The 12,564-nt window shown below is 39.3% G+C and overlaps 1 protein-coding gene across 5 annotated transcripts in view; it reads right to left on the bottom strand.

Annotated features, from left to right (window-relative positions):
* Positions 1-12,564, bottom strand: part of ARHGAP18 (Rho GTPase activating protein 18) — a 68,849-nt gene that overhangs the window by 30,040 nt on the left and 26,245 nt on the right. For 4 of the 5 annotated variants that reach the window (XM_054196216.1, XM_054196217.1, XM_054196218.1 and 1 more), the window contains 4 exons: positions 11,501-11,700; positions 8,957-9,192; positions 6,054-6,126; positions 206-375 (listed from right to left, as the gene is read on the bottom strand). In XM_054196216.1, coding sequence (XP_054052191.1) covers positions 206-375; positions 6,054-6,126; positions 8,957-9,192; positions 11,501-11,700 — 679 coding nt within the window. Of the gene's footprint in view, positions 1-205; positions 376-6,053; positions 6,127-8,956; positions 9,193-11,081; positions 11,144-11,500; positions 11,701-12,564 lie in introns of those variants that run through there. The other variant, XM_054196220.1, reaches the window with a different exon arrangement.

The following is a 12,564-nucleotide window of genomic DNA, read 5'->3' as shown; positions in this document are numbered from 1 at the left end:
GACATAAACAGGCATAAAAGTACTTGCTTCCATGTTATTGAGAATACTATTCCCAAAAACGAGTTGTCTTGAGAAGATCTGTCTCCATGAAACTGGATCCGACAATGTTCTTCTGAATCTAATTAACACACTATCAGATAAATATCATCCAAACAGTACCACTAGTAAAAACAAATAATGAGAACAATAAATAGGAAACACTTACCGGGAGAAGAGTGTCACCCCCTCCACCCTTGCACATTTTGCCTATTGAGCTGTCTTTGAGATTAGCTGCCTGTTCTGAAAATGATATCTCTAAATTGATGTCAGTGTCCGAAAACGGCATGTCTTCAGCTGGGGTCTTCTGCTCGTCCATTCCAAGACTGAAATTTGGACCTGAAAACAATGTAAAAATACTCATAACCAACAGCAGCACAATTGAGCATCACTCAGTGCATGAGAATAAGTTTAAAACCAAGTAGAAGTTAATGCTGTGCAAGGGATGGACTTTCTGGTTGCAAATTCACCCATTTCTGCATTTTTTTTATGTCAGCTGAAAATGTAGCTTCTTATAAGGGTCCATCTTTTGTAGTTTTTCTTGAACAATTCTGCCAAGGCATAGGGTTTTCTCCTATTTATCCATTATGAAAAGATAAAGCAAACCACCTCAAACAAACAGCAGATTCCCAGAATCTTCCAGAGCCAAACAGCTTTGGCATCAGAAGTTTCTTGCCATCAAACACTCTCCAGCCTCAAAGACTGTAACATCTTGCAAATAAATTAGCAATTCTTTCTGCTGTTAAAATTTCAAAAGCAAAAGAGAATGTTTCCTCTGTGATCCAAAGCATTAACATCTGGGAATAACAGGGAGTACACAGATCATGTCCTTTTCCCAACACTCCTGTCCTCACCTCAGTCTGAAGAGGCTATTCCTTAAACACTGTTTGGACATGTTTCCATGATACAGGGAAGGACTAAGTACACACCAATGGCCTTATTTCTCTTTCTTTGTTCCTTAAAGGAATCAAAAACTAGACTAACTTAGAACATTTTTTGTTTAAAAAAAAAACAAAAATAAAACAAAACAAAACAACCACAAAAAAAACAGAAGGAAAAAAGGGAGACGCGGTTCTGCTTTTAGAAAAAGAAGTTGTCTAATTTCATAGTAAATCAACCATTGCTTTTCAGTCTGAAGTTAAAATATATCATGAAAGAAGCAAGAGGAAAATTATGTTGTAAATAACACTATTTAATACAAAGCAACAAAGACAATTTAGCCAGAGAAAGATTCTGATCTCTCCACCACCTCTCTTGTGATGTACTTCTTAACACCCATGACTAGGTTCCTCTTACAAAACATTAAAAATACCTTGCAAGTATTTGTGATGGAATTCAGACTTTCTTAAAACCAGCGCAAATATAAACAAATCAGTCCTGCTCATTTCAGCAGGACCATGATTCTGCCACTGGCTCCTACTCTCAGGAGGCTGCAGCCTGTTCAAAGCTAACATACCACAACCGCAGGAAAAGTGTGATGGAAATGGACGTGAGCTGAGGAGAAGAACCATGAGCAGTGCATATACTTTGGTGTAAGAATATTGTGCAACATAATACATTAATTTCTTTACACTGCTGTGGGAAATTTTTGTGTAGCCTGGAATAACTATGCTAAGTCAAGCCAGAAAAAAATTCCCAGAAAATAGTTACAGCTGCAGCAACATTTGACCTTGAAGCAGGGGAAAGGCTGCAGATGGGCTGATTAAGAGAGAAGGCATCAGGGAAGTGCTGCTCTACACTCATACTTTCAGTTGTCTGCAAAAGAGCTGAGCTGCAAGCACGCAACCCAAACAACATATGAAACATCAAGTTGAAAAAAATTACACCAACTAGAAAATTTTTCTGAATCATATCTGTGTCTAATTGAAAGACTATACACAGAACAAGACTAGTCTCTGATACTCTTTCAAATGAGTCCTGAAAAAGACCCTCAGTCTGCCAGGGCCAAACTCAGAGGACCTGATAGACAGGGAAGTGGCTGCAGCCACCACAGCCACGCTCTGGTAGGGCACAACATTTTATGCAATCACTCCCAGTTCAATGTAATTGATCTAGAGCTGAGACACTTCCAGAGAGAGAAGGTAGATTTGAGTTAACACTTTGACTGTACTTACAACCAAGCAATGCTGTGAGAAATAGGATAAAACATTTCCAAATTTTGCCTGTTGCCTGTTTTTCTCACCACTTGCTTTTTCCAGAGTGGCTTCTGCTCACTTTCCATAGACCCCGAAAGATGTCCGGGGCATACGCTAAAGATTAAGTTGATCCTGAAACTAGAGCTGCTCCTTTCGCTAAAGAGATATATGAGACTCAGTAACCAAACATATCCAAGGTCAAATTCATCCTTGGCTTCAATCTTCAGCCTACCTGCGTGTATATCTGTATACATCACGTAAACTGTTTAACGCATCCGAACTAAAGGGAAACAGTTCTCTGTTCCCCCCAAGACTTTTGTCATGCTAATGTGGCCTATATGTGACCTACATACTTCCTAACAGTGTGGGAGGGATCTGATCTTAACAAACAATAAAGCAGTAGCTCCTATTTCAGTCCTGTGGCCATAGGAAGGTGCTGTGTAAAGCAGATGTCTTGGTAATGCTGTGCACATTTTAAAGGTCTGGAAATGTTGCTGTTGTGGGGAGTTTCTTCTTGCTCGTATAGCCTTGTTCCTATTGTTGTGCACTCATTAACTAGGAAGCAGCTGTAAGAGGATGCAGCTTTGGTGTTCTGCCAACCTGCCAACTGCATGCAGTATTTCATGAGAGAAATGGAAGTGTGATAACAAAAAAAAATAAAATAAACATCTATAAGGATATGGAAACAGTGTTTTACATTAGTCCTGTACCCATTCCTTTGTTCACAGTGCTATCTAAAGATCAGATAAAATGATGGGAATTTGTCAGGAGTGGGGTGGGGGTTACATTTTGGGTTTCTTTTTAATAGGACATGGAAATAGCAGAAGCGCCTAGTTTTGCTACAGAATCTAAAGTATACCTCGATGGAACTATGCTGATAGATCTTAATTTATATTTGGAAATGTAGAATGGCTAATTTAGGGTGTCTAAAATGCTATAATTCATAGATCATTTTAAATAGAAAATAAAAAGCTTTGTAATCTTTTCACTAACACTCTATCACTCTGGCCATAGATTACTTACTTATCATGTAAAGTGAAAAGCAGAAATAACCTCTCTAACTAAAAAATACAACCACATTTCAATATTTCTCCCTATCAAGAAGCAAACATTACAGCTCTTTATCCTAGTATTACACATAGTTCATGCAATTCTTTCATCCACTTGCCAGATCATTATGCTTTGAGGCTGCCTTATACAGAAGTTTTATCTAACATTCTTCCCTTGTAGCTAATCCTGTGTGTTCAGAAGGACAACTGCAGTCCTGCAGTAAACTGACTTTTGCTGCTCCTCTATATAAGCTAATGAGTATTTAGCTTTTCATCTGCTTTATGCTTTCCTTTGTATTTCTTGAGAGGTCTCAACCAACATGGTTATTTACTCCTTTTCAAAGGCATCCAAAGAGAATTACTTTTTTTTCTTTTTCTTTCCTAGCTGTTGAATGCATTGCTAGCTTTGCAGGTCTTTAGTGACTGTTATGGATTGTTAAAATGATAACTTCTTTTGACAGCTTAATACATGACTCTGAATTTTCTTTTTGTTTCATGTAGACACATTCTGTACTTACATGAAACAAAGAAGCACTTAAAGCCAGTAATGAGGGTCCTTCCAAAAGAACTCAAATATTCATCTACCAACAAAAAATCTTAGGAACCCATTAAACTGTTCTGTTTGAGCAGGATCAGGCAGAAAAGAATAAAAATGTAATGGTTTCATTTATTCCCTGCATCTGCTTACATTGACTAGGCAAGGAACAAGGTGCATCAGACTGGCAAGGAAGGAGGAGTGAGCACAGGCTCACACAGCCCATGTATGCTCTAAGGGCAAACCGTTACCATCTTCAGTCTGGCAGAAGAACTTGGGAATGCAGCTTTCAAATACCAAACTAGGAACAGAGTCATCACCTTTGGAGAAGGGCCAGAGTCATTCAATCTAACAGTTTTAAGACATCTCAATTTAAGCTTTTGATTTTTTTCCATAATGTCCGAGATGATATCCATATTTCTCAGCTAAAACTGGTACTACTTCTCTGTCAAAGGGGGTTTCAATTTTAAAATAATGTCTTTGGATTTCGATTTCATAAATATTTTTTATTTCTGAAATACCTGGCATTGTTTACTTTTTGCCTTAAATTCATTCACTGCTTGTATAACACTAATTTGCTCATCATTCTGGACGAAAGATCACAGCAAAGCACTGAAACAGATGCGGTGCTTTTAGTACCGCTGAACTTGCATGGTTTGACTGCAAATTGAACTGATTTTTTTCTTCCTGCTCCAATCTCAGGAGCAAAGCCCACTTTAGCATGTTGACAAGAGCAGAAGTGTATCAGGATGCAAGCAGGCTGCATTTGCCATCCACATCGCAATCTGTGCTGAGGAGAGCTAGCATATGGGATTTGCCTTTCAGAACTTCCCATTTCTGAAGAGTTCATCAGGGCCACTGGAAAAAAAGAACCAGATGTGATAAAAACTCTGTAATAATTGCTTGGTAATTTTCCAGTTCTGAATCCTACAGTGCAGTTTATTGACACAAGCACCAGGCATCTCTTCCTTCCCTTGTGCTGAACCAGCAATCTGGCAGTCCTCCCAATTTTTTACTGCTCTTATTGGAGTGAGGTTTGCTGAGAGGGAGGGAGGGAGGGAAGGATTAACAGCACTTCTGGAAACGCACTGATTTGTTGGTATTCAGGGCTGGTTTATATTCATCTCTGTCACTTCAACTTCCACGCACATCCCATATTGACTGTTGCTGTTAGAGTCTAATCCTAAAGTAACCATTTTTCCAGAGTACTGCTGGTTAGTATGCTAGAACTGGAACAGAAGTTTATTTGGTGGCTTAATTACAGATAAGTAACTTGCAGTAGGGAACTTGATCTGCCTGACCGACTGTTTAAGTGGCTATAGGGTTCAGTGTAACACCTATGTGCTATCCAGTCCCCTGGAAGAAGAAAAAAACCCCAACATACAAACAATGCAGAACAGCAATGCAGTATCGTAAAGCTTAAATGGCTGCCAGTTAATATCCTGAGCTCTACAGTGATGGGTATGGTGGCATAACAGACGCGGTGCAACCACTACTTCAAAGAAACCGAAGATGATGCAGGGCAGCCAACTTTTATTACTGGACCTGAAGAACAGCAGAAAGCTTTGTCAAAGTCTCATCGAAATTCATACTCTCAAAACAGAAACTACGGAATCAGCTAAGGACTTCTGTCATCCTCTGTCCTAACTGGCTGTGAGAGGGAGGGGTCTTCCATGGCTACGGCACCCCTCTTGTGTAATCACACCCAGTCCTACACACACAGAATGCTACTTCTTTTCCATTTTCTTTAAACGGGTAAACAGCTTTTGTTCTTCCATCCCTGCTTTTCTTTGATTTACAGATACAGATATATAGCCATTTCTCACTTTCTTTGTTTATAGTCCTTTTGTTTTTGTTCTCTTGTGTGCACTGATGAGCTTATGTATAGTGCTTCATTTCCTGTACTGTACAGCAGAGATAAACCAGAAGGGATAAATTAAGGATCAGGAAAGACCTAAGCATAAACTATGCCTCCTCATCTGGGAGGACACTTCTCCCAGATGACTCCATTATAAGATGATCACTGGTAACAAACAAGGTTTCCCAGACAGCACAAAGGACACTATCTGCAGCCACACTTAAAAATTTTACAACACTACAGCAACACAGGCCAGAACAGGTTTCTCATAAGAATTTCATTTTCTTTTGCTGAAAAGTTACTGGAACCTATGTAGTACCTTGTGTAGTTGAAAGCCTATAAACCAAAAGGGAAAAACAAACCAAACCAAACAAACAAACAAAAAAGAACAAAAAACAAACAAACAAAAAACCAAGAAGAAGAGAGTTGTTTGGCATTACCTTTTGTTCCATCTTGTGTTTCACTCTTATTTTCACTTGTTCTCACAGTTGAGGGTTCACTTCCGTCACAGACCTAAGAAAGGAACAATAAATATGCATGCCTATAAAAACCAAATGCATGGTTGTAGAAAACTCCTTTGACTCTGTGCAGCATTAAAACACACACTCCTGCAATTCAAGAGCATGCAGAAGCACACCTGTGTGTTTCAGTAGAAAACCTTTTGCCAAAGTTTAAGGGGATCTGAAATCTAGGTAATTAAAAAAGTAGTAATTAACTCTATTCCCTCCTCTTCAAAAAAGGATAAGTGGGTATAAGAATTTTCCAGAGTTGCAAAGAATAAGAAAATGTATTCTTTGACCTGAAGCCATACTTTTCACTGGAAAAGATACGGAAAGGGAACCTGGAGGAGACATTTTGACTTAGTCCAAATTCTTTCCTCTTGCAAAATCTTACACAGTTGCCTCCCCTACAGAACCACCCCATCCCTTTTGCAGGGCAGTCTAACATTAATATCTGTGTTTACAGCTTAGATTCCCAACAGCAAGATTAGGACACTTTGAAGAGACAACAAAACGGGAAAGGATTTGAACCATCTTCTCCTTTCTACAATGCTGCGGTACCCAGTCTAAAAATTTGTCACATTCCATGAACAGGATGATATCTACTATAGAAAAAAATATTTCAGAATGTGTAGAAAATCTACACTCATATATATATATATGGGTGTATATATATGGATATAATTTGTGTGTAAAAACATACGGGTCTACCCACGAATTATTTTTATTAACTCAGATAAACAATGAGTGTTTAGCACTCTGGATTTTTAATTGTATTTTACTCAAGCACTGTATAACTCCATACTTGCTGAGAAAAAAAAATAATCAAGTTCTAAAGATTTTTCTTACCAACACAAACCTGCATATTTACTTTTTTTTTTTTAATCAGGGATCTTGAGAGGTGGAAGGAGATAGCAACTGCCCAGAAAATTATCACTGTTTCACAGAGCAGTAGAAGCAGCCTGGGAAGCTGTCAAGGTACCAAAAGCGTAGCTTCTCTTTGAGAATACGGCAGGAAATTTAGTAGAAACATCAACACAATTGTGTCGATGCGAAACATCAACACTATTGTTTCACCTTTCCTCCTGCTTTCCTCCAGGTGAAGGGAGGTTACAGGATTTTTGGAGGCTATTATTAAACTGGAATGACTTCATACAGCTGCAGATGGCTTCAGTCCTCTTTCATTACAAAAAAAGCTTTCAAATAATGGGAGAGTTACAAAGCGCTGAGACAAGTTACCTAGGGAGGCTGCGGAAGCTACTTCACTACAGGCTTTCTGTGACAGATTAGATGAATAACCACAAGCAATGATTTCTGAATAATTATCTTGCCTGGGAGAAAGGAATGCAGGACAAGTTTGAAGGCCTACACTTGCATTAGTTTATTTCAGCCAAGGAGACAGGTTTAGAAGGATTCTTTTTTTCCCCAGTTATTTCTATACTTAATAAATATTCTAACTTTCTGATTTATACATCTTAAAGGGCTACAATAATTTGTCTGTTTGCATTACTGCTCACTTCTGTCATCAATATCAAAACATGTAGTTTAAGAGACACAGAAGTCTACTGAACACCGTGACATACGATTTTCAAACATTACAATGTGTAGCTTAAATACAGGAACATGAGTATTTCTTGAGCTTTACTGAAATAACATACTAGAAAGGGAAATTACACTGCTTTAAGCCACAGGATATTTTACCTAAATTGCTCTGCTATTATATCTTGTAATTTTTAGGTATAGTCAATTCCAAATCAGATCCCAGAAAGCTTTTATGGAGTTAATATCCCTTCTGCATCCACATGCAAAGCAGAACAGTGAAAGGGAAGTTGTGCCTCCAGAAAATACATTTGAGCTTGCAAACTCCCCCACACACAAATTTCACTTCTACTGAATTCGAAAGGAGTTGCCGAAGGAGAGGAAGCTGTTGGGAGAAGGAGGAAGTTAAATCCCCTCAAAATTTGCCATGCTTTTCACCGCCACTACCACTGCGCTGAATGGTGGCAGCAGCAGCGAGAACGAGGAATGGGGCTGAGGTCAGGTCAGTTAGCTGTGCATTTTCATCAGGTCGGTCTTCTTACGACTGAAGATCTCATTGCTTTTGAGGAGCAAAGAAGAAACATACACTTCTCCACAGAAGAAGAATTCTGATCATAGTTTCCATTTCCCTCCTTCCCCTTTGCTGTGTACGGGAGAGGAACTCTCCTGTTTGATACCCCATGAGAGGAGATCCTTCAGGACCTGTCAGAGCAACTTCACACACACAGTTTAACGGCACGCATAGGCCCTGGGAGTTAGAACAGAGTCTAAGCCCCCCAGCTGAAAGGCATAAAGACCTAGCCAATATAGGGCAGGTTAGGTTGATGTCCCTTTATTTTCCTTTTAAAAAAAGAAAAAGAAACAAGAGCACCAGTAAGAGGTACTGCCCCCTATCTGGCAGACCCCTCAGGATGGCTGCAGGGCACTACTACCCAAAGATATAAGTGGGCTTTTGGTAGCTGTTTGGGTGATTGTTGTCATGAATTTTGCACCTGCGTTAAAATTAATTCAGATTAATATCTTGACTGTGGAGTGGTTGTTTTATTAATCACCTTTAAGTAAGATGGGGCCAATATATGTACTTCTTTCTACATACTAAAATTGTTTAATGCAATGTCAAGTCTGGACCACAGCTATTCCCACAAATTCAGTAAAAAATTCCCTTGGAAATCAGTGAAAAGTTAGACACAAATCTTCTGGAAACATCCCTTTTATGTCTGTGCATCCCTCTCCTCTCCCCTCACCCTTACATGTCCCTCTCTTTTCTCTGCCAGAATCAAATGAAATGATGGACAGGAACTTACTTTTCCCTTTGAGTCATTTTGTACCCTGAAGATATCTCTGACATCAGGAATCTGGTGCTGTTTGTTTTTTTTCCTCATGGTTTGTGTAACAGTCTCTACGCGCTTTTCTACCGCTGCCTTCTGGGTTCGGGTCAGTGTGGACAGAAACACCACACTTTCCAGGGAGTCACCAGAGCTCTCACCAAACAGATTTGACAGACCTGCCTCCTTCAGCCATTCTTCTTCCAGTTCTCCCTCTGAGCAAGGCAAAGAGAAAAAGGCATAAACGTTGGCTTTCAAGTACTGTTAAGAACACTGAATGTTAATAACATGACATAGTTAATGCAGTTCACAGGGAAAGTACTAAGCGGATCCACAATTAGGAACAATTACTTACATTATCATGACTTGGAAAGAAGCTATTGTTTCTAAAGAGCTTCAAAAGGGTTAACATATGATATCAAAGCTTTTGAAATAGTTAATGCAATACAGATTGCTATGGGGCAATCTTTATTATAATCTACAGCACTTCTATTAAATCATATACCATTTTATAAATGTATCTAGATATAAATGTGTACGGGGAAGTCTGAAAGTCTCTGATCATTGATGCTTCAATGATTTTTAGTTCAATCCTCAATCTCTTTAGCTCCTTTACTGATATGGTTCTGCCCACTTTTCTTGATACATTAATCCTACAGCTCTCCACTAGCTCAATTTAATGAAGGACAAACCAGACCACAGGAGTCACCTTAATGCTATTTTTAATCAGTTCTTATGACATGGTCTGCAGCCTGCTGACAGCCCACAAAACAATTGTTGCTTTAGTCTTATTGCTGATAAGGTATCCTTTATTGACAGGTCACTGCACATGAAAGAGGAGAAAGCTATTAAATACTGTCAGCGATGGCAAAACTTCTGCTTCTGAAATCAGTATCTCTCTAATGATACTTTCTTTAAAAAATTAAGTTCTGTCCATAGCAGCTGAGCTTGTGCTGCACACCAACAACCCTCTCAAACTTTCAAGCAACATTCCCATTTATCCGATATCTAGAAGTACTCCAAAGCTGACATGTTGATTTCACTATTGACTGTGGTTTCCCACAGTGCCAAGTGCACATCCAAGTGGGCACCTGAATGTAAAAAGCATTCAGAAAACAGACACAAAATTTTAAGTTTGAATTTTGCTATGGCTGCATGGCCAAACACTGCGCCTCTGAATAAACTCTCTCAGATTTTGTTACTAGGGCTGGAAAGATGGGCTACACCCATTCTCCAGAGCAGATGTGAGCAAGGTATATGTCCTCTCTTGCCTTCTTGCCTTTGCACGGCCGTGTCTCAAACAAGCCCCCGCCCAGGGAGGCACATCAGCCAGATGCTGTGTCCCACACATTCAGGAGTACTCATACCCAAGTGAGGTGCTGCACATTAGGCAAAGTGTGGGGCAGAGCAACATCTACTCAAGCTGATCAACTCAAATGAGCTGACTCACTCGGGCTTCATGCCAGAGTCAGTGGCTCGAGCTGGAGCAGTAACTAGAGGGAAGAAGGATATATAAAAATAAATAAGGAAATTGTGGGTTTTGGAGTGCAGAGCCTGTAAGCACAGCAGCATCAGTGAGCTGGCATAAGAGAAGAGGCCCATGCTTTGCACAACGATGGGCTCTGTGGCTCTGGAGACAGCCTCACAGCTCTGTCAGATGCCCTGCTCCCTGGGCACACGGGCTCGGAGCCTTGCTGCTTTCTCCAGAAGCCACTTTGCTACCCTCTTCAGAGCACTTGTAAACAGTGGTGATGTTTCAAAATGCCCAGGGACGCAGAAGTGCAAATGCCTTTGAAAGCTAATGGAGTACATCTTCTCATTCATGGAGAGGCCATACCAAAATGCAAACCTCAGCATTTTAATTTACTGAGACTGTGGGCCTCTTGTAAGAATGGGAGAAAGGCAAATACTGTTAAAAAATATTTTTTGAGATAATAGAATTAAGGACATTACTCCTCTTTCATCTGATAGGACACGAAAAATAAAGAAATTGCCCAACTTCTAAGATCATGGCCTCAGGAGTGGCCTATAATGGATGCTTCTGAGAAACACAAATAATACAACTGAACAGTCACAATAGTTACAAGCGTAGAAAGTTACTCACTAAACTTAAACCGGTTAATCATTGGCTTGTCTTCTAAAGCGTGAGGTTTCTATCCACAATAGCTACAATAACGAACAACATACACAAAGAGTGAAAGGGTAAGTTAGTTTAACAGCAAACTGCAAATAAAGCTTCAATTGTTGTGATTTGCAAGTACAGGCACCTTTCTGATGTTCTGCAAATACAATTTAAAGGAAAACCAGCCTTTTACGTATCTCCGATACAATTCTCTTTCAGGGCACTGCCTGTTTCTGGTGATACACATCAGAAACAACAGAATTTTCAAAGTGGATGTTCAGCAGAGTGACCTCCTTCTTGATTTAAGTATGTTTGATCAGTGCCATCTCTTGAAATAAGACTTAAAGAAAAATCCCTAAATCAGCAAACTGATGATCATTCACAAGAACAGATTTCATTACCATCTGGCTCTTTCACAACAAGTGCTACTCGTTCCTCATGATTATTTCCTCTGGTTTCATGGATGTTTTCAAGTTCTTTCCAGTAGTCATCCATAGACAGTTCATCCAAGGAGTCCTGGGATCCTGAGCGGTCAAATGATGCTCCATCAGGGGTCTTCTTGGAATGGTCATGGTTCATTGTATATTGGCCAGACCGACGGCTACAAACATAAACCAAAAAGCAATTCTTGGTTAGCATTTTAAGATACAGGATATATTAATATCTGTGAAGGCAGTTAGTGATGAATTGTGTCAAAGTATCAAAGAAAACTACTGTCAACAAGCAAACCAAGAAATGAAAAATTACTTTTAATATCTGGAATATATTCTTAATTTAACATTTCTACTATACATATCTCCCAATCTAGAATGGCACAGGAGTCTGTATTAAAGAGGAAATAATGAATCCAAGTTGTAGTAATCCTCTAATTCAACTCACAACAGTCAGTTCCACAAACTTCATGGTACATATCCTCCTAGTATTGCCATTCATAAAGACTTTTTCGAAAGTGCCTTTCTGCCTGAGTAAATTGTTATATCTTGATAGTACCTGAACTTTTTTCCTTTGCTACTCTGCTTTCATAAATGTTTAGTCTGGTATCTATGACCTTAATTACAGCTGGGAAAGGACAAAGTAGAATTATTGAAGTTAACAGCTTGTGAAGCAAACGGTTGAGTCCAAACATTTAATAAAGGCCACTATTTGTTTCTATCTTGCTTACTCTTTGATTGAAAGCTTACCATTTTTATAGTTTGAGTTACTAGTTTTTGGTTCACTCTGCCAAATGGATGTTGCTAAGGCTTTCAACAAGGATCTTTCATCTTAAGTATAGCTGCAACTAGAAAGAAGAAACCAACAAGCTGAAACCCCTAGGTCTCCTCTTGACCTAAGTCATTGGCAAAAATTACCACTTACCTAGCTAAGAATTCCTCTTAAAAAGTGCAAAGGTTATAGTGATGTCATTGAATTTACAGGTCATCCCTATAGCTCAATATACCAAATCAAAAGCCACAAACTGATTCAG

Source organism: Rissa tridactyla, chromosome 3, assembly GCF_028500815.1.
Source record: "Rissa tridactyla isolate bRisTri1 chromosome 3, bRisTri1.patW.cur.20221130, whole genome shotgun sequence".
NCBI lineage: Eukaryota > Metazoa > Chordata > Aves > Charadriiformes > Laridae > Rissa > Rissa tridactyla.
The sequence above is the reverse complement of the archived record's forward strand: the minus strand, read 5'-3'. Positions and strand labels throughout refer to the sequence as shown.